Below are 23,475 nucleotides of genomic sequence, written 5' to 3' on the forward strand. Positions count from 1 at the left end.
CCTATATGAAGAGGAGTCAATTAATCCCAATTAACCTTCTGGCCAAAAACAAATTAAAAACAATCCTGCCCTCCATCTGCAGACATGAAAACCACTCACACTTTCTGTATCACAGCCTCATACATGCTGAGACGGTACAAAAAAGATCCAGCAACTTGTTAACAAGCTTTGCCAGCCGGAGGATTAAGGCATTCCTCCTCACTGTCGACTAATTTACGGATAAAATTCTCCCGAACCTCCTGTGTACCTCTGAGAATTCAAGCAGTTGTCTACATGTCTGCGTCAATTAAGCTCCATTTCTGCCAACACCTCATAACAATATACAATCAGACAGAGTTTGATGTCTTCCTCAGTGACATGATGGGGTTTGTTGGAACAGCCCCCAACCATGAAAAGCCATTTCCAGTCTGAAGGTTAAAACTGCTGCTGCTCAGTCATCACTTTAAATATCCCTTAATTTTATCCAGTTTAAAACAAACTGATTTCCCGGAATCCATTTAAATGTGTTATAAATAATTAGCCTCCAGTTATAATGCAACTTCACATTTACAATTACTTGTTTTGAGGAGAATCAGTCAAACAGTTCAATTAATCTGTCTTTTCTGTGGAAACAGCTCACCTCATGTTTGGTTAAAAGATAAAATATCCTTTTATTAAAAAGAAAATCTCACAACCAGCAAATTAAATGCTGAAGGCTTTTTAAAATATATATAAAGAGAATACCACTTTTAGATCATATTCCTGAGTTATGGTCAACAGCTTTAGGTTTCATTGTTTCTTCTGTTTGTCTTGAGATTGGTCTGAATAAAACTAAAATGCAGAAGAGAAAACAGGGAATGCAGGGATCAGCTCAGGTTCCAGACCAATTTAAAACAAAATGATACCACAAGGCTTCTGTTCTTTGAGTTAATATCTATTTAACTCCCTGCTGATGCACAAAACATGAGAAACGTTTGCAAAAAACATTGGTTTATAATTTCATAATTGTTTTCTCAACACAACTCTGACTCAGTTTTGTGAAGAACTGATACAATTAAGTCGAAGTCAGCATTATGGTAATACTTCTGGTCTCCTCTAAGCTCGATTTGGTTTACTAATAAAAACATACAGCCACTCAAACCAGGGGAGATCAATGAAGGGGAGAACGTGAATGAACGCCTGGTGTGAAAAATGAAGAGGCAGTTGAAAATGAGCTTGCATAAAGGGAATGGATCTGTGATGAGGACATACCATTTTCTGGTGGTATGAGTCAGTCACACACTAATGATCTAGTGGAGATGGATAACAGAAAGAAAGGAGAATGAGAAGGAGAATATGGGAACAGGCTTTATAATTTTCCACTCAGTTGCTGCCGCTATAGTGGAGGCTGGAGAAGTTTGAGTGAATGAAAAAAAAAAAGAAAAAGAAAAAAAAAAGCATAACGTTCAAACATTTAATACTAAGCTTCTCACATAAGGGGAGAGCACTGCGGTGCTTAGAAGTTCCCATTTTCATTGTGCAACAGCCTTCACCCAAATCAGCAGCTTAGATCATCCTTGACATCAAGTAGTGCCCTTATCGAAACAAATATTCATGTTTGGGTCTAATCTAAATACAAGCAAACAAAAAGTTCAGACCTCAGAGAGCCTTTGTTTAAGTGCAATCATGTTTGACAAATGAGATTCAGATAGGGGAGAACAAGGCACTGCAAAAGCAACAACAACACAATTTCATTTGTGGTAGACGCATGTCTGGAGAGAGATTGCTTAATACATGAATGAGAAAGAAGGCAAAGGGTAGAAAATAATCAGGTTCAAACATTACCAGAACTTGCTTTTTTGTGTAAACAGTGCAGTTCAGAAAGAAAAAAAGGAAAATAAAAGTCAGAAATGCCTTGCATAAATAACTCAGGGGGCTCCATTCCTCACCTTTAGAAAAATACACTAGTTATTTTAAACACACAATACTACACTATTGTTATGCACAACATCAGGAAAACATGTCACTGAGATACTATTATTAATACTGTGATGACAATATTGATGACAATACATCCCCATCTTTCTCTTGTATTTCTTTCCCATCATTACAACGACCCCACCATTTCCTGTGGACTTCAGCATCTCAGCCACAACAATCAGATGTAGTGTGGACATCAACCATTATTTAGGTTCCTCCCTCCAACTAGCTAATTATACTGTCGGCATGTAGATTTTGAATGCATGGTGTCTAAAATACAACATCTTACTAAAATTACATTAAAATAATCCTTTGCAGTTGCAATATTGCAAATTTTGACTGTGCAATGACAACTGTGACTTGAAGCATTATGAAGGTCAAAAGCTGATGCTACAAGTTGTCCAGCTACAATTTGCTAAGCCAGTGTTTAAAACATGAGGTCTATTTTCATATGCATATGATTTACACATGACATACATCAGATATCATGTGTGCATCATACATTTTCCCAACTGATTGATGTTTAGAATGACGTTCACAATGGAATCATTTAAAGCAAAGGTGAAGTTAAGCAAACAACATGTTTTTTTGTTGACATTAAACTGGAACAGCACTTTAAGACAAATTATCAATGAGTAATATTAAAACAGGGAGCAAAGATGCAAACAGTAGCCTAGCACTTCAAGCAAATTGCTTCATATGAATACATGGTCAGCCAGAGTTATTCACTGTAAGAAAAGTAGATACTGCAGTAAACGGAACATCAAAAATACTAACGGAGCATGTATTCTTAAATACATGTCGTGCCAATTCCAATTTTGGACATTTGATGGCTAAAAATGACCAAGCGTAGGTTAAGGATTATTGTTGTAAATAATTCTAAAAAATCATGAAATCAAACACCTGAATGTCAATCTCTAAGTTTAAAAAAAAAAAAAGTATTTGAAAATAACTAACCCAATGTGTGTAATACGAAGGACAGAGAATCAGCTGTAGAAACTGAAAAATAATTTCATATACATTGTATCACATAAGGCAAACCAGCAGAAGCAGATTTTCAATCATGACGGTGAAAATATTTTCCTACCTGCTGTGGGATTATCTGCTCAGACGAGGTGCCAAGATTGATTGCAAAAACATGGTCCCTGCAAGAGAGAGAGAGTCAAGACAAAACGCAGTTGTCTCCTCATGCCTTTATTCATTCTATAAGCTTTCTGAATACAAACTTCAATAATATTTTGATCTCAGCAGTTCAACCACAAAAAAAGAAACAAGCTTTGATTTCACTCAAAGAGATTGATCCCAGCTTCACACAAACATAATCTAGAAGGTGAAAAAAAAGTTTGGCTTCAAAACCTTACAAAAGTTCCCCCCCCAACTATTGACAAAACCCACACGATTCGCTAAGTGGTGTGAGGCACACTATGTTGCACGCAGCTGTGGAAAATATTAAGCCAATTTACGTAGATCAGAGCTCTCTATACCTTTGTAGATGGATTTTTTGGCAGGCGGGGTGCTGCAGTTTGGAACGGAGCCAAACACTGAAGCAGAACTTGTTTAGCAAAAGGGAGAAGGAAAAACCTTGTGCCTTTTAGAAAATTACCTAATGAAATCTTAATGGTGAAGATTAGGATTAGTGAAGGTTCTAGCAGGCCAAGAGGTGCCACAGAAACAGAAATAAATTTAAGTTCAAAATTAAAAACCTGATTAGGTGTTAAAATTAAGCTCCTTTAAAGGCAGTTCATATTTAATTATATTTTTTTTATCCTCTTCCTAATTGAAAAAGTACCTTATCAGCCTCATTTATACACATATTACAACCAAGACATGAACTTATGAAGTTAACTTTACTTCTCTGATCATAAAATGTCACATTTCGTTGTTAGCCCTGCTGCCTTGCAGAAAGAAAGAAAGAAAGAAAGAGAGAAAGAAACAAAGAAACAAAGAAAGAAAGAAACAAAGAAACAAAGAAAGAAAGAAAGAAAGACAAATCTTATTGCATTGAATTTTCCTGTTTCTGTGAATCAGATTTGGTGTTAGTCTTCTCAATCCCTGTTGTACACATACGCTACATCTGAACATTATTAATTAATGCTGTTCACAGCTGTGGTTCTGGATGTAACGATTTTTCAGACACCATACTAATGTTTTCCCCTCACTAAAGCTGCAGAGTTAACAACTAAAGTTTGTTTTCTTCATTTAATGACTGCTATATTCTGAAATATGTTTCCCCCAACTCCCTGTTGAGTTCACAAGTCTGTGATTCAGGTTTAGCAGCTCTATGCAAAATGTGAGTATGCCCATAAATGAACCATTTTAAAAATGTACTATTAAAAGACTACAGAAAAAGTTGCCAAATATTGAAGTAGTGGAATTGGCAGTAGTTCTGTGGCTTATTCAGATTAGTTTATATGATATCAGAACCACAAGAAGCATATATATTTTTTTTTTTTATTTTTTTAATTGTCCTGGATTACAAGATTACAGTATCAGTGGATAATTCAATTTAGATGATAGATCTAGATTAGAACATTTCTTTTTTTAAAGTTTGCTCCTCTATGCTTCATACATCACATTCCACAACTCTGAATATATAAAAAAAAATAGAATTAACTTACAGTAGTATGGCTATAATTTCTCACTTAGAGTATTTTTAATAGGAAAGAAATAAACTATTTAATCAAAAGCAAAAACTGACTGATTGAGGGTACAACAATTTAGCAGCCTCCCTAAATGCCAGCTTTCCTTTGCCCCTTTAAAAAACACTGAACATAGAGGTGATCCAGAATAATAAAATTTCAAACAAAAGAGGGTTAAATTAGATTTATTCAAGAGTCAAAACTGACCGAGCAGCGATGTAAAGCATGTGGTTGATCCGCAGCATCCTCTGGAAGTCCAGGCCCAGGCGGATAGTGTCGTTGTCCGACATGAGCCCCTGAAAGCCGGGGTAGAGGTACGAGGCTGCACGGGTGAAAAGATGGAGAGAAGGAAACATTTCAGTGGACATAATACAATAAGTTATAGCAAAGCCACATCTCAGTAAAGATTAAAACCTACAGTAGTAATGTTAAGTTGGAATGACGTGTAAAAGACAATAAACAGGGCAACATTAAAACTAAAACAAAGCCTTTCCCCCTATATTTTCCTTTTAAGTATCACATTAATGCAGATGTGTAACAATAGCTAGATATTCATCAACCGTATAATTACAACTCAAGGTGAAAATCTAGATTATTCTGCACATAAAAAAGGGCATTTAGTGTATGCTAATGTGCACTTGTAGAGGTGGATAAGCAAGCAAAAAAAAAAAAAAAGACATCCTAAGTTGCAAATTAGGCACTCATGTCACCAAAGTCAATCTGATTTAAATAAACGGCTTCGGTAAGAGTTTCTGAACAGACACGCCTGGGGTCTGTGCCAAGTAGAGACAAGGAACAAAAACAAAATCATTTCAATGGAGAGACTGTCTGTCTGGGTCAACTTGCATTAAAATAGCAATCATCTGTTTCAGAGGTCACAGGAGTTCAATTTGGTGCAGTCATGAGTGCTATTTAAATAGTTCCACCTTGCAAAAGAGCATTTCTAATCCACCAACACTACAGGAAAAAAAAAAAGGTACAATACAACTTGAGAGAAATAAGGAGTGTTCAGGCACAAGAAAAATCTGAGTGTGCTGTTGCACAAAAATTGCAAGATAAGATGAAATCAGTGAGCTGGAGCAAATAGAAAGAGTGATACATCAGCTCCATGTTCCATTAAAGCGGATTTTCATTTTTACCTTCCTCTTCTGCTGAATGTAAATTCCATTGCCCCCATCTCTTCTTCAACAGCACATTAACTCACTAGACGCTTTAACAATGAGTGATGGTGTCCAGAAGTTTAAATGACAAAATGACAGCCTGTCAGCAGATTGACGTCCCTTGAAAATACTCCATATTAAACAAAAACATCCACCAACAACAAAAAAGTGCTTTAGGCTAAAGTAAGATTGGCCCACCTCGAAGCAAACACCGAGACATCATCCACATCAACTATGAAAGTCAATAGTTATAGATTAAAATCCTGTTGTAAAGAAATGTAAATTAACTTTGCTAAAACTATTCAATGTCCTCTGTACGTTGCATTCCCTGGGAATTCATATCTGATCTAAAAACATAATAATTGAAGACATGTTGAGGTCACACACAGGTTTACACAGAAAGCTACTTGTAAAACATGTTTACACAGGGAATGATTAAGCTATACACTCTATGGTTTTAACCGCTGTAGAGAATTAGCTCACCATTTCAAACCAATAAGCTGTTTTGAAGTAATGCAAAGTAGATGAGCAGGAACATTATGTGTTCTGCCAACTTGCTGGAAGGAGTTTTGATGGAAAGGACCACATAAAAGAAGAATCATTAGATACAGTCATTGGTTTTCTGCGGCACGCCCTTTGATCAGCCAAACGCTTGGACCACTCAGAACATCAAGCTAAGAAACTAATTCCAAAGAAAAGTCGCCAAATAGCTTTGACTTTTATAAGTTTCAGGATAAAACATCTTCACTCATATTAGAAGATTTGCTGACTTTACAGTCCACACAATCTGTCACAAACAAGAATATGATGCTAACATAGTCCCATTTCTCACAAGGAGATGTCATTTAGGTGTGATTTCATAGACTTGTTTCAGACAAAGTACTATGATTCATAATGGACATGTCAAAGTTGTGAGAGACCTTGTCCCGCTCTGTCACCTGCTTGAACCAGAGGTGACAAATTGCTCTCATTACACCTGGGATGCAGCTCCACATATAGTACTATTAGTGCAGCTATTTCTGCTAATGGTTGCGTTCCTCTGCTCCAGATAGATCAATTACAGCATGAGGGCCATCATCTCTGCCACCTCTTAAATCAATTATGGGTCATAATGGTTGGTAGCCAAGGCCTCTTCTGCAGACCTCTTCAATGACAGGATACCACAGACGACTCTCTTGGATATTATGTTAAAGACAGTGTGTTAGGGATGTTAAACTGTGCAGTGTAACCTTGTCTCAAGTTTTTATTTTATAGTGGTTCTCAGTTACATTTTTTTTTCATTAGGTTCTACTGGCCATCACTGAAATTGCACTGATATTCAATCAAAATGAATGATCTCAAGTGAAATATAGTGAATTTATAGCAGTCATTGCCACTTTTATTTCCTGACTGTCCGATAAATAAAAGTTCACTCTTAGCAGCTTCATTTGAGCAACTCTGAAAACGTCAGTCAGTTTTCAACAGAACAAGAACAAGAAATAATTAAAAAAAGAAAAATAAGTACAAAAAGGACAAGAAAGAATAAAGAGAGCTGCTTTAAGAGTTGGAGTAGTGCTAGCTGTAGTAGTAGTAAAAATAAATAACCTTCATTGTCATTCATTTTGGATGTGGAGGTGTACCAACAATGTGACAGGCAAGTTGAAATATGACCTAAAACAACAAGATTCAGCTCAGATTCTTCATTGTGTCTTTTCTGTTTTCATATCAAAATTAAGAAAAAAAAAAAAAACTGTCTGCATTCAAGCCCTATAACAAATCTCTGCAGTTACTTTCAACAAACGTGGTCTTAAACTCATCCGCTTTCACTAAGGAATGCTCCCTGCTGACAATATATAATCCCTTTGTGACCCTCACCTTGTTTTACAATTACTCCTGCAACAAGATTCACCATGGCAACACAGACGATTTTGAACTTACTTTCTCTGCCCACGACGCTGATTGGTTCCAGGTCTTGTGGAAACGGTGCAGCTCCCGAGGACAGCTGAGGTAAAAAGGCGGCTACGGTGAAAGCCAGAAAGGCTGGCAGGATGGGTCGAGGCGATCCGGACGTCAGCCTCATTTTGGCAGAAGATGAAACTTCACTAGAAACTCATGGTCGACAGTAGGCTCCCCCAACTCACCTAAAATGAGAAATAAAATGGCAAAATAAAATTATTGCTTAGAATCCAGGATAAACTAATAGGAAATAAAGTGGATTGTCACATTTTTTTATTGGTCTATGTTTAAATTTGATTTAAACAATGGAAATTAAAGCAAATAATTAACTAAGCTATATAATTTTTTTTTTTTTTTTTTTTTTTTTTTTTTTTTGTTTTAATTTTTCTCCCAGCCAATTCAGAAATGGAACATTGAGCATCTTCTCAACTACTGAGATAAGAGCAGAAAAAAAAAGAAAAAAAAAGAAAAGAAGGTGATGACATGTCAGAAAAAGTACCAGCACAAAATAACGAGCTTTGAAGAAGCAGGCTATCGGACCACCTGCAACATTCACCATCCATGAATGTCTTTCAGAGCTGACACGACACTGTTACAGCCTTCCATCACAACATCCTGATTGCAGTGTGAATGTACAGCACACCTTCAGGAGTCTAGTGGACTATATGTCCTGAAGTGACAGGGACATTGTGCCAGCAAAAGGAGTTTAATGACATTTTTATGTAACTAATTGTTTCAACAGTAAAATTGTCAGGACAGTCTAATAATAATAATAATAATAATAACAAAAAAGACCATTAAAATCAAGGAGTTTAGTCCTGGTTAAAGAAAGAATGAAGGAAAATAGGTAGGCGATCATAAATATATACATTAAGAGTGTCAAAGTCAGAATCAAAGTCAGAAAACATTAACTCAAAGAAATTGGTATTCTTCTTGGTGGTCCATCTTCATTAAGCACCTAAATGTGCAAAATTAAAATTCATCATTCACATGCTGCCACACACTAATACTTGGGGAGTTTGGACAGCAGGTAAAGGGAATTAAATCCTGCAGCAGAAAGGTTGCAAAGCTCAGCATTGTTCTATGAAGACTGAGTGAGCACCAAAGGAATTATGGGGTTTATGTAGCCGACCTACTGTAAGCTGCAGGTCATGAACCATAGAGATAGGAAAGTGTAACCAGATTAATGACTTCTGAGAGAAAGGAATAACTCTAAGCTGGGAAATTTGAAGTCAAGAAGAAATAAACTGTCCACACTCAGCAGCAGTTTTCAGTAATGCAAAAATCACCTTTCATTACAGAACACAGAAATAACTGGATAACTTAATGTATTTGCATATATTTCTGTCAAATATTAGGCTTTTAAATGTTTTTATTCAAAGGGGGAAAAATAAATTCCAATCGTAAACATATTGATCTTAACTGCTAATGATAAAAAACATTGACGCTAATGTTCTAAGCTGTAATTCAATTGTTTCCAATCCTCTAAAAGAAATTTTGCTTTCGTATTTAGCTGTGTGTTTATAGTTTGTGTTGGATTGGAAGTTGTATCAGGAATCTAGAGTGTTAAATGATAGCAAATAACACCTAACTAAACAGGTCTTCTGACACAAACATCATGTCAGGCACTATAAAACCAGACATCGACTTTGTCAGTCATTGTCCTAAAACACATTTAAAAAGTCAACTAGTTTTACTTTGCTTTAAAGTTGCAAAAAATTAACATGAAGGCTTTCTGAAGCTGTAGTTTCAAGTGAAAACATTGGTAGTTTTTCTCCAACCCAAAGCCCTAAAACCCAAATGAAAGCCACACGATTAACATGGAGGAATTTCTCTTCAGTAATAAACTCTTTATTTGATCTCCTGTTTCCTTAAGCTAATCCTTGAGCTCATCACTAATCATTGCATTTTTAATATTTCTTTAAAATGAATGTATGATATGATGCTTAAAAGTAAAAAATTAGAACTATGTTATTAGCTAGTGTTGCCATTAGTAGATATCCTGTTCAGTGAGCACAAAAATGGGCAAACCCAGCTGTTCATCTTGCAGCTGGAACACTGTGAAGTTGGGTGTGACTTTATTCCCAGATCCAAGTTCTGACCTCAGAGTAAAAACTAACACAGCAAAGAATGCTGCCAGCACTTATCCCTGTTCTCCACCATTCATTTCAGGTCTCTCAAATGGTTGTGTTTAATCTTTCTTTTGAGCAAAACTTTGAGTATGAAGGTAGTTGTGCCACAGTTTGAGAACCATGGGTCTAAAGGTGACACAAAAGGTGATTATCGAAGGTAATACTCAAACAAAAGCTTCCTGTTAGGTTTGTTTATTAGAGGAGCTCCTGGTTCCAAGGTGAACTGGTAAGTTCACATGCGCCAAAGACAGCACATATTATATATTTTTCTTTACATTTTCTGATATCCAGATGTTCAATGACATGTTAAAATTATTTGCAGAAACTAATTTAAAATTATTTAAAGAATCATTTGGTAGTTGGTAGCATTTTTAAAGCTCAGAACCACGTACAGACTCTTCAATTCCCCAGAATATGCCTGCATCAAACTCCAAGTTCCATCAAAACAACTCAAGACAATAACTAGTTTTCCACTTAATTTGTCTCTGAAGTGTCAACGAGGCACATTTCTGCACCACAAATAACAAACATATCCTCATTTTTCACATAATCAGGGGCAGAGAAAAATGAAATAAGAAATTCAGAAACTGAAAACAGAGAATCTAAAATTAACGATGTCAGATTTGGAACCAAAGGGAATACAAGATGCACCGACAGTTTTATCAAGAAAAAAAAAAGTCAAGGCAAGAAACTGTATCTAATTTGTTTATACTGGTGGTAAAAGTCCCTGTATTTGCAGAGAATAAAACTCATTCTATTTAGGTGATACAGTTAGTTGAGAATTCACTTCAGTTTACCTAAAAAGCATAATAAAATGTCAGTCTGGATTGTCGTCCCAAATGTTTTGTATCTGATGCTGGTTGGCTGCAATTATGGGAAACACAACTTTAAATTGTGATGACTTCAACTAGTGCATAAGTTTGTCCAGCATACTGTCTACACTGATAAGTTTGTCCAGCATACTGCCTACACTGAAAGGTGTTCCCACATTTATGAACTTTGTCACTTGGCAATAAAACTTTAGCCACATGTTTTTAGGTGAGAACAGAAAAGGAAGCCCAGAGAGAATACAAAAAAACCATCTGTACTGAGGACATTCTGCTTCATTGCAATGCAGCAGAGGATGTTGCATTTAGCGATGAGGTCAAGCAATGATTACAACTTTATAAACTGATAGGAGCAGGAGGGAGTTTGGCTGTGTTTTCTTTGTGAATTACAACAGCTTGTGCTGCAAGCCTTAGGCAGTATATGAGGACAATATCTGATAGGTTGCAATGGTTTGCATGAATTTTGTTCTGATAGCCATGATTTTAAACATCAAAGCAATCCACAGAATATGACAAACGTCTGTTATGGGCGTGCTCAAGCAGTTTCCGTGTGCAGCACATCCAAGGAACATTATTTCCACGTGAGAAAGGCCAAAATCAGTCTGAACTCACCGACAACCTACTTAACTCAGTGAACACTGCCAGGAGACGAAGATGCATGCAAAACAAGACAAACACACTGAATGCAAGAAATTGCACAACACACAAGTTATTAAACTCAGACATGTAATCAGTTCAAAACTTCATGACGGTTTGGAGATAAGGTTAGACATCTTTCATTCATAAGGATTTCTGGTTCAAATGTTCTAACAAACTGAAGAGAAGGGTTCATCTTAAGGACAAATTGAACTCAAGATTTATAAATCACTGACTTGATCGCCAGTTTAGGACAAAGCATCAGTAAGAAGAAAGAAATACAATGGTAGATTTTATCACTCAGTCTGTAATAAACAAGCTAATCAGCTTCCTTCAGAGGCATGTTGTAAAACTGGTTGGTCTAAACTGTAGATCTGATATTGTAGAGAGTGGAGACAGTTTCCAGGTCCAATGCAGATCACTAATTTCATTTTCAAACTTAAATTAAATAAAATACTGTACTTCCAACTCAATTACCTAAATCAGACCCTTCAAATTAAATTAGGTTGATTGTGTTTTTTATAGAGCGCATTGAGCTCAAAAGGCACCCAGGAAATGGTGAAAACCATGTGTCAGATGCATCTCTTTCAGGTACCAAAACAGAGTTGCTGTACTACATTTGGAACAGAAAACTAATTTCAAACATGATACTAAGCTGCTGACATGAATACGTTTATTCAACAGAGAGGTATGTTTGTCACATTTACCCTAAATGGTTGCAATAGGAACAGATCAGCTGCTGAGATCCCTTGTTTACCTGCCATGTAAATGCACCATTGAGACAACCCCAAGTGGAAGTCTTAACTTTCTTAATTCAACCTAACAGAGAGTCGATGGGTTAATGACTACGAGTCTAAAGAGGGAGTGGGTGGCTGATGAGCTGACAGCTGTCAAAGGGAAATAAACCACCGCTTCTCCCATCCACTGCTTGCTCTCTGTGTTGGAGGGTTTGGAAGAAAGGGCCCCGATCGTTCGCTTTTAATGAACTGGACTTGTTAAGCCATCTGGGAGACATTGACAGTTGTACTGCTTTAGAGGATAAAAGCTTCTGAGATGTGGGAGCATCTTATTGATTATCTTACATTTACATTAACAAATAGAAAGCTTTGTATCTGTGGGCTGATATGAAATGGTTGTAAAGACATGAGGCACTTGACTAACAGGATAAATGAGCCCGAGTCGACAAAACTTTATTGGTTTATAGCCCCCCACTTGTTCTGGTATTACAGTCTCATAAAATGTAATTTAAAATTCAAACTTCAATTTTATCCTCAAACAGCTCCATTGCTTTTCATGCATCTGTCTAATCTTAGAATATAAATACATTTCAACCAACACCTGCTGCACACTATTAAAAGCAGAGCATTCTCTAGATCCAGAACTGCTCTCTGGTCTTTCTGCAATTTCCCAGTTGTATGAAGACTAATCTGCAAAACTACAATAGCCAATGAATATTTTATAACATACATCTGTGTAGTCACCAAATGGATATCCCTGAGCTTATGGGGAACTTATAAAGATAGACACTGACAAATTTATTAGCACCCATAGTTGTACTCGCATAAATCCACCTTCTTTCAGCACACTGAAAAATTAAAAACAAATTAATTAGAGTACATCAACTAAGACAGGATAAAAATCCCAAGTTAACAATTAATTATGAACTGAAGTCACTGGTGGCATATTTGGCAGAACCCCAATAATATCTTTAAAGAAATGGAAGTAAAACATTATTTACAGTAAGTAGTTTTAAAATCATTTTATGTTAGCCTTGCTTTCTAGCAAATTCTAATTTGCAACGCATAACTTTCCGTTTCTCTGGAGCACAAGTAGGTCATGACACGGATGCATCCGTGGTTAACCTTAACTAATGGCACCCAGCCTGCATTTGTACCTACTCACAGTGATGAGGATGGTGAGGATGGTAAGGGAGGGTAAAAAAGCCACAGTTCACCAGAAGCAGATACTGGCTTCACCAATTCCCCCTGCCAACCATTAGATGCCATTTATATGCCAAGCAATTGTTTCAGAGGGTTGACAGGAAAAACATTTTCTGTCCTACCACCATTCTTACTACAAGTGTAAGAACGTTTGCTAAATGCTTTTGTAAAATGTGACTATTCTGCAACAAAACCTCCAGATGGGCCTGGTGGACAACAAAAGATGAATATGTGGCTCCTCAAGCCCACTGTTTTACATTGTGACTGATCTGGGATATTATGGGCCAGTTTTCCTTCCAAAGAACCTGGGAACCTTGGCAATGGGATGGCTTCAGGGAAATGCCAGAACATTTTAGACAAGAATCTGACTAACATTGCCAGCAAGACGGAAATTGGTTATTGCAGGTTTAGCAGAATAATGATTCAAAAATTAAAAGAAAAAGATCCAGTAAACACATCATTGACAGCAGGGAGATCAATAATTGTGACAGAGGATGAGGATTTATTTCTCAACGTGTGATTTTTTCTTCTGCTCTAAAATGTACTACAATCTAACAGTTACATGTTTGTAAAATTTGCAGTGGGATATTATCTTACTGCAGTAAAACATGAATTTATTTTAAAGCTTTTTGAAACATGTTTACAATGATAGCCAACAAGGTTTCCTGTGTCTGTATGCCAAAGCACTTTTCACTTTGACATATTGTTAGAAGCACCTAATTGCAGTTTAGTATGGCATAATTTGTTGTGAAACAACCCCCAGTTATTTGTAAAAAAAAAAAAAAAAAAAAAAAACATTTCAGTTTGGCAAAATTTTCTGTACAGCACATCTAAATTATTCAAAATAAAATGCAGCTTGGGATGCTAACCTACCTCAGTGCAATGTGACTAGACAACATTTTGGCTGGGCTTTGCAAAGAATCCAGAGCGCCATTCGTTTTCCTCGAAGCCGATTGGCTGGACACCCAAATCGCAAAACAAGGAAGATTGTGAAAGTTAACCTCTGTGATAATGCCAAGATGATTTCCTCTGTGAGTACAAATGCATACCAGCACATATTTGGTGTCTGAACTATTACAATAGGAATTCATAAACATTTTTAGAAATGGTCTCAAGTATTTGGAAATCACAACCATTCATGGGTGGCTCTCCTCCCTAATTCCCACAAATACTGTGTTCCACTATGGAGCACAGTATTTGTGGACCTTTTTGCAATGTTTAGACATTATTAGTCACATCATCACTTGTGCCATAATAATGGCATAAAAGGTGATCAGGTAATACATCAAGAATTAAACATGTTTTATGGAATATTAGGATTCACAAATAAAGAAAAGCAAACCATAGGACATTGAAAATTTAATGAGAATCAGAAGAAACAATTGTAATTTTGTATGTGATATGTTATGTTATGAAAAGTATGCAAGAAAAAGTATGACTGAGTTTCCAGTAGGATTTCTGGGGCTACTCTTATACCAGTACCTTAGCTGCTTTAAACAGCCTCTAAAGTTTGATAGTTGTGTTTACAAATATGTAAAGTTTCAAACGAGCATATCAAACCGTACATTTGTGTGTCAAGTTTTCTGGTTCTCCATGCTTTCCAGGGCCTGCATCCACCCAATGGTTCCAATGTCTTGTCAAAACAACCACATGAGTTGAAATGTGACTGGAGGAGAAGCAGTGCATGACAGAAATGGTTGTTTTTCAGACAAAGATTGTGTTGTTGAGTCCTGAGCCATGTTGTCCCTCCCAGTTCCCCTTTGGTAAGATTCACTGGACCACTGATCTGATTGCAGTCTCATGACACAAATCACACAACTCATTCCAATCAGATCCAAGTTGTTTTTCTCAAACACTTGCATCATTCTTATGTTGGGAGTTAACACCACAAAAACATCAACAGCTGACTTAGAAGACTATTAGATGGTGTGTGGAACTGAATTTTCTGCAGATGAATTTAACATTGCACTTGAATATTACCATACTATATATATTTTTTAGCAATTTCTTTCTGTACCTGCAGGTTATTGCAACTATACTCTCAACCCAGCAAGGCTGAGGAAACCTTTGCTAATTAGATTTCCAGTGGTTAAGCATCCAGACGTTGCCAGGGCAAACTGGAACTGGGATCCTGGATCTTTGAACAACAATTGAGAGAACAACCCCCACAGGAGAAAAAGGTGGATTCTATAGACTTGTTTTCACGTGTGTGTCAGACGTGGTGCAATAGTTTATTTCAGGGTAGTTACAAACCATCCTAATAAAGAATGCCTTGGCAACAGCAAAATTGGGATAATGAATGAGACTTTGAAATTATGAGTCCAAGATTTAGACTTAAGAATTTTATATAATAAAAAAAGCCCCGAGTCTTATTTCAAAATATATTTTTGGTATCTCGGTTTATATAATGATACTCAAGAACTAGACCTCCAGAGCTACCTGGCAAGATAGACAATTGAAGAAGTCATCTAAGCAGCTGAGTAAAAACATGTTAGATAAAGTAGCTGGGGATTTCTGAATATTTCAGAGCCCAGTGTCCAAAACAAAATGGCTCGAGGGGAACATTTTATTAAGTTCATTAGCTTTTACGGTCGAAGACAAATGACGGGTGGCTTCTTGCATTTTACAAGGAATAGAAAATCAATGGTCCCTTTAGGCCTAGAGTTCTTGGATTAGTATATCAGCTGCCTTGTGTCAGTATGATATTGTTTCTACTCCCCAAGAGTCTCCATTGTGCCATTTTAGGAAGAGGAGAGGATGGGATCTGGGCTGGGATGCATCTGTCAGGAGAGGCTGGGACCCTCTGCCATCCTGCCACTCAGTCAGTTCTCAAGGGAGCACTACTCTGACCTTAGCATCTATGAAATTCAGACAAGTGATGGGTTGTACCCTCGCAGGGGCCATTGACTGTCACCCCAAGTCAAAATACTGCTCCTCTGTTCTCAATGAATAATCCCTACAGATTAGAGTGTGTTTTATACTTGAGCTTCCATGACAGACCTTAAGAGAGTTTGTGTTAAAGTAAAGGCATGTTGATAAAAAGAGACAAAACCTAAAGAAACTGTCTGGACGGCTTTGATCCAATTTTCACCTTGTTCTATAAGAATAGGAATAAAGATCCATGGCTTCTCAAAGATTGAATATTCAATAAAAATGAATGTTGTTGGCCGACACTGAGTGCACTAGGTATTAGTCTTAGGGAGCAGCAGGTGTGCCTCCAGTAAGGCTTGCTCTCAGGACTTCTTTATTCAGACAAAAAGCTGGCCAGACTTTACACAGAAGGATCTAAAGCAGGATTCAGACAGTGAGGCGGTACTCTGATCGATCGGTAAATCGCTGCAGGCATCATCCATCGTCTTCATGTCTATTTGCAATGGGAAAGAAAAAGCCCAAAGGACCATGAGGGAAAAAGGGATTGGGCGTGCATCAGTGAGATCCCTTTCATTTGTCTGTGGGCTGTTAATTATTTACATTAATCTACAGAGAGACCTATAACTCCCCTAACCCTCTGTGCCCTCTGTCAGTCAAGATGCACCTTCAATCTTCTGGGGTGCTCATGGTATTTAAAATGAGGCTTGCTCTGGAGGCACCTAATCAAACAGATCTGTTAAAAAATGCTGGGTGGCATTTGTTCACACCAATAAGCATCATCTCTCTTTCAAATCTCATATATATGGAAGTGAATGTTAACTGGCATCCAATCTCTTTGGCATCAATAATGCAGAATGTTATAGGGACACACAACCTGAACCCTACATTGACAAAACTCCGAGCACTGTCACTCCCTCAAGGACGTCATAACTGGATACTCCTCTGAGGCCCTAGATGTGAAATTCAGCGCTAGTGGAGAAAAAGCTGAGTGTTTCTGTTTTCTGTATTTTGCGTGTTTTCACTTTTACCTTTCTACTTGAGGGACTTTAATCTGATGTAGCAGCTGAAGTAAGCCAACGTATCGGTTTGAAGAAAACCCCAGGGGAATGCTTAGGGGTGGATGCTGAAGTGTTTAGGTATTCTAACTTTCCCAAGGTGCATTTTGCAAAAGAAAACAGAGAATGTGTTGCAGTGATGAATTTTTTCTAACTTCACATTTTACTTGACAGCTTTCACTTGGTATACAACTACATTTACTTACCAATGCAACTCAATGAGTTAGAATATCACCAAAAAAGTTTAATATTTCAGAGCGCAGTTTATATAGATTTATCAACGACAATCAAACATCTGAATGACAGACAGCGTCAAAATTGTTTCACCAAGGCAAATGGAATGATCTATATTTCACTTTGTGAGTTGGTTTGCTAAAGTAAATGAACTTTTTGATGATATTCTGAATTATTGAGGCAGAAATTACTCCAAATTGGAGAATTGTAAGATTCATATTGCAAACATTTTCATACATCAAGGGGAAAGCCCGATATCATATGAAGAAAAAAAGAAAAAAAAAACAAAAAAAAAAACAAAGAACATGCGGGAAATGCAGGAAGCCCAGGAGTTTGCCTGCACTGTAAATGTAGCTTGTATGAGTGCCAGTGAATTCATTTGCCTGCTGCCTCTCCAAGTTTACGACAGTAAACCAGCAAATGCTTTGATTTCTCTGTTACTGAGGCTTGGCTGGCCAGATGCAGATTCTGCTGACAGCATCTTGAACCTAAAACATTTGAAATAAATACTTGAAAACAAAAGAAACACCTCATCCAACTTGGACAGAACTGCAGAGGGAATTACACTTCTGTTGTCCAAATGGCAACACAGAGAGAGTAAGGAGCTTAGTCTGCTATTGAGACTGCTATCTCTGACTTGGTTTTACAGTCAGCAACATAAAAAATTAAAAACTGTGGTGTGCAAACCTCCAAAATACAATTTCTATTACAACAGATGCAGACAAATATAAAACTTAGAGACTATTATTTTTTTTTCAAATGCAATCTGCGCATAAATTGTAAACTAAAAGGATATAATCATTACAAAATACTCACAAATGTCCCCAAGTATAACTCCATGTAAAGAGGTTCCTTCCAGTTTTTTTTTTTTCATTTGTTACCATTTTGTGCCATACACAGAGCGAGCCAGGGTTTCTTTGATCTCCATCTTCCCTTTGATACAAATGATTTTCTAAATAATGCTACATCCTGAATGAGTTATCAGTCTACCGCAGTGTTTTTGCCTTCTATTAAAAGAAATAAATTATGAATGACATCTTTAAAAATGAGTCGATCACGACGTGCTACAAGTGATAACAGAAATAGACTGCTACCTTGTTTCCTGTGTAGATCAGAATGTCTTCATACTGAGTGATAAGCTTTTGATGTCACTGTGATGCAAGGAGGGGCCTCCTGCTTCCATCTCTTAGTCTTGACAAAAGAGGAGGCCACAGATTTAGCTTTGCCAAAGCTGAGATTTAAACTCCAACGATAAGACACAGGAAGACAGGATGGCTGAGACTTGATCAAAGGATGATAAAGAGCTATGAAGATTCCTCCACTGCCTTTATTCCTTGTTAACGGAGGTATTCACACAGCCGTCAACGTGGAGATCCATCACTGTCACGTTGTCCCAACAGGACTTTCAGGACATGAATAGAAAGAAGTAGCAGCACAGGCCCATGGGACAAAAGAACATTTGGCAATATTTGTTTTAAATGAGAAGAAAAGCAATGGGCCCTGCTTTTATATGCAAAGGGTTTTAGCGACCCGAGTGGTCGATGTTGATGAGGGGAAATATAAATCAAGAGTAAAAGTGAGGCTTCTTGGTGAGAATGCTTCTCAGAGATAATGGCATCATCATGCCTGTGTGGTTCTCCATTCCTAGGAAGATTAAACACTTTATCATTGTCGTTGGGACAAACATACTCTACGGAAAGCATCCATCCAATTATTTGTCGTTTTTTCCACTCAAACCAGAGATCCACATGTCAGCTTCATCACACACCACAAGCTTTAAAACGGGGAGATGAAAAGAGACAGCAGTCTTATCAGGACAGCGTTACCTTTCAGGGGTAGTAGCCCACGGTGGCAGCTGACCTCACTTTTATTACCGCTGTCTTTTACTGATGATATCATCCAAACCCATACTGAAGGCCCCTGCAGCTTCCGACCTCAGTTTATCTCATTTTATGGCTGTAAGAACTGACTTCTGCCAAAAAAAAAAAACAAAAGCCAGTGGCCACGGGCAAGCATATGCCGAAGAACAGTGAGGCTCCTCGCACCTCATCAAAGCCTGCAGCGAGTCATGGAACATGTAAGCGATAAGGTGAGAGCGAGGCATCAAACAGGAAATAGGACATGAACAGTGACAGCAGAAAGACAGAAATCCCAATGAGGAGGGAAATGAAGACAGGAATGACAGTGTCTCATAGCTCACTGATCTGGAAGCATTTAGACATTCAATCCCAACTTTCAGATTGACAGGCTGTGTTTTAGCAACAAACTACAGTTACAGTAGCCATAAAACACAAATGAATGTGATTTAAAAGTGCAAATCCTGGGCTGCAGCCTTTTAGATAAATGTTCTGCAGTTTTCCTCTGAGGTTAATTAGGCACTCAGAGAAGATCATATTCTCCATGGCTGTCTCCTGTGGTATAAATTTGACTTTGAATCAAATGCAACATAATTTTCAGTGTCATAATTTCAACAGGTGAAATCTGAAGCCAAGAGACCAAATTGCATTCATTTTGAAACTTATTGAGATCATCACAGAAAGAATCCCATTTTACCTGCGATGCATGTTCAAACCCTTTAAGCTTCATCAGCTTATGGGTGCAGCAACAACAAGTAGACCTTCTCAGGGAACTGTCTAAGCTTGTAATTATTGACAAAGACAAAAACTCAGACCAACTAAGACCACTTAATTTGATCAAATATTGCACCTACAGTCAATCATTTAGCACCACTGTCAGGAATACAGTTGATAAATGAGGCAAGTCTCACTGGAAATATATTTTTACATCACTCCAAGTAAATATTTTGAGATATTTTTTTTATATTGATCCATTTTATATTTACTGAACTTCGTAGTTATATTGTTGGGAAAATAAGCTCTGAGGGCATCAATCACAGTTGTCCACTGTTCTGGATACATGGGGCCCTGGTGGCACTTCACTCCGTCAATCGGGTGCTTATCTTTTCCGTGTGCGTCTACTGTGACTGAATTGTGTGTTAACGCATGGCCTTGATCCTGGTATAGATAACATTGCCTTTCCTAGGCTTAAAGAGGATAAGGGCTTATCTCTGTTAAACCTCCAACAGTCATTAGAGGCAGCAGAACTTCCTTAGAAGTCCATCTAATTGGGGCTCAAATCGTCTTTCAAGCCTTCCTTACTTTCCTCAAACGCTGAAATCAGTGCAATGAAGATGTATTTTACTGGCATTGGATCAAGAATGTCATTATTTTAGTCTTAGCATGAATAATACCAGTATAGAAGAAAGAGTTTTATCTAAAAGGGTCAGCTTTTCTGAATTTATATTCAGTGAGATGGATAACATTTGAAAACACTCTACCTTGACAGACTGCTCTTTCAAGTTCCCCAAATCAGGAGAACTTCAAGGCTTTATGTCACGCTTCAAATAAAACTACAATTCATACTAGAGGATCAAAGCACTGCACATTATATTTATCTGTCAAATCTCTCAATGTTCAACAGAAGATGTTTTCCCACTTACCAGAGTCTCTCCTTCCAACAGTCCCCACATCCTTCTCCTCCCTTTCTCCTCCCTCCAGCTTTGACCAAGCAGTTTTAATAATAGGAAAGTGAGGGGACAAACGAGGCCATCCATAAAGAGGCCAGTCACCGGCGTGAGCATGCTGTTGAGTCTGGGTGGTGGTGTCATTAAGTGCGAGTGCGTGATAAATGCACTGTGCTTGTCGGATTTGAGCTTCTCATTAGTCTGTGTTCAGGAGCAGACCTGGGGCCATTACTCTTGCAGCTGCCTTGACAACAGGCTGATTGTGTCTGCGTTCAAGAGCAAAATAAAGTGGATTTCTATTGTAAAACTTGTATGCAGACAGGCATTTTAAACAAGGCACTGGACCTTTTGGGAGCCACTGTTAAACATCTTCCAGGTTCAGACAATAGTCCTGCTGAATTTAAAACTTCCATTTTCCAAAGGATAATTCCTTGCAAAATTTGAATTGGGTTAAACTGGTGAAATAAATATTAGTAAAATTACACAAAAACCAGACACGTCTTCAGCTTACTTAGCTACTTGTAAACTCACATAGGAAATTGGCCAACTCATTAGGATGGGGAAAAAAATTGTGTTCAATCATCTTGAATGTGGTTTTTGGTACCAGATGACGTAGGTGGAATTTATTAGGATTTTCACACACACGCTTCACACACACATGCACGCACACACAACATTAAATGTAGATGTTAATGTAGACATTCAATGTAAGGAATATTACATTGCAAACTTAGAATCAAATTATAATCAAACATCCTTCAAGCAAAGAGCTTACCTGAGTTTTGCTGGGATGTGGTTGAAAAATTATTAGAACTGGTCAAAAAGCCAGCCTAAATGTGCCTGAAATTAACTGTTTTTGTTTAAACTGCATATGGACAGGGCCAAAAAAAACTTCTCCAATATGTTCAGTTCTAAATAAAGATAAACACCAGCTGACCTTACATAGCTGTGAGAAAAAGATGCTCCTGGATGTCCAGTGTTTGAAGGGTAACTGCTTCAGTTTGGTGCCTTTAATATCGGAGCTCAGTTTTAAACTGACTTGTTAAACAACAACCACCAAAGACATTCCTCAAAAAATACAAATATGTACTAAAACCTTTAAGAAACTTCTAGACCTATTAAGATAGTCAGGCTCCTTGAAGGGAAAATCTATACAAAAAAAAAAAAAAAAACACAGCTAACATTGAATCAATAAGAACAGACCTGTTTTGATTTCAGGTCTCAAAGCTTTGATTAGAATTTCAAAGTTTTGACGTGGCTGGAAACCAAAACGCCACTGTTATGATGTTGATATGAATAAGATATGAGGCTTCAGAAATGTGGACACATACACCTTTCTGAATAAGCAACACACCACCAGATATTACACTTCAGTATATTTTAAAACACAGAGGGAAATAAAACTATAAGCCTCTATCATTTCAAACATTCTCTTCTGTACGTGTAAATCTTTCCAGACCTAATATTCTAGTAGACTCAGTTATGAATATGGAACAAATTTGTGACATTTGTTACATTTCCAGCTGGTGCAGATCGCTTTCACACCACACTGTACTGAGGGAACCAGATCCTGGTCTTTGGTCTGCTTGGCATTCATATATGCTTTAAAACCTCACAAACATTTATTTATTTTACAATCATCAAGGCAAACAAACCAGCGTTCGATTAAAGCGGACTAAGCAAGGCTGATGTGAATGCACCCTAAAACTTGCATTTTTCTTAATCCCATAGTTTCCCGTTGTTGATACACTTAAGATGTTGGTTTTAACTTTGCATAAAAACTGTAACACAACTCTGTAGTTTAATGTCTTATGTATTGCTCTCCTTAAAGTTACAACATATTTCAAATGGGCCTGAAATAAAAAAGTGTCTGACATTTACTCCAAACTTCTTTATATATTTTGAGGCAACAAACCTATTAATATCTACTGAAAATGACAGACTGATAATGTGCGAACGCAGCAGCTTAAATTCCAGTGCAGAGCAAGTGTGCATGCTCCTAAGAGTTACTGCTTCATACCATTCATGCTTCATATTTCTGATGCATCTGGCTTTGATAAACAAACCATAAAAGAACTTTAGAGGTTTTGACTTTTGTCTGAAAAGTAGACCTCTTTAAACATAATTGTCAGCAAATATTCCTGAAACAAAACACAAGAAAAGCTTACACTAGAGCTCATTTTTGAGCATAATCAGTGACAATGAAGAGAATAAAAGTCTATAAAATAATACATTTTAAAGACATTTGACATCTTTCATGTATTAAATCATAGTGGCTACCAAATAGACTCCTTAACATCTGGAGTCTAAATTCCTTTTTTTAAAGCAAGACATTTGATTGTTAGGGCTGAAACAATTAATTGGAATACTCGTGATTAATTGATTATTGAAATAATTGTCAAATAATTCAGTAATTGCTACCTAGAAGATACACTCAAAGAAATAATTTGCTGAAATAGCACCTCCAGAGCAGCGATAAAAAAAAAAAATATATATATATATATATACACAGAGAGAGAGAGAGAGAGAGAGAGAGAGAGAGAGAGAGAGAGAGAGAGAGTGTTAGACGGAGAAAAACAGATATG

At 37.3% G+C, this 23,475-nt stretch overlaps 1 protein-coding gene across 3 annotated transcripts in view; it reads right to left on the minus strand.

Annotated features, from left to right (window-relative positions):
• Positions 1–23,475, minus strand: part of sema6cb (semaphorin 6Cb) — a 111,459-nt gene that overhangs the window by 62,815 nt on the left and 25,169 nt on the right. For all 3 annotated transcript variants that reach the window (XM_015054419.1, XM_015054418.1, XM_015054417.1), the window contains exons 3-5: positions 7,655–7,857; positions 4,785–4,899; positions 3,026–3,083 (exon numbers count right to left, since the gene is read on the minus strand). In XM_015054419.1, coding sequence (XP_014909905.1) covers positions 3,026–3,083; positions 4,785–4,899; positions 7,655–7,796 — 315 coding nt within the window. In that variant the 5' untranslated portion in view covers positions 7,797–7,857. The remainder of the gene's footprint in view (positions 1–3,025; positions 3,084–4,784; positions 4,900–7,654; positions 7,858–23,475) is intronic.

Source organism: Poecilia latipinna, unplaced genomic scaffold (assembly GCF_001443285.1).
Source record: "Poecilia latipinna isolate Pla-1442-1.1 unplaced genomic scaffold, P_latipinna-1.0 Scaffold1250, whole genome shotgun sequence".
NCBI classification, from domain to species: domain Eukaryota; kingdom Metazoa; phylum Chordata; class Actinopteri; order Cyprinodontiformes; family Poeciliidae; genus Poecilia; species Poecilia latipinna.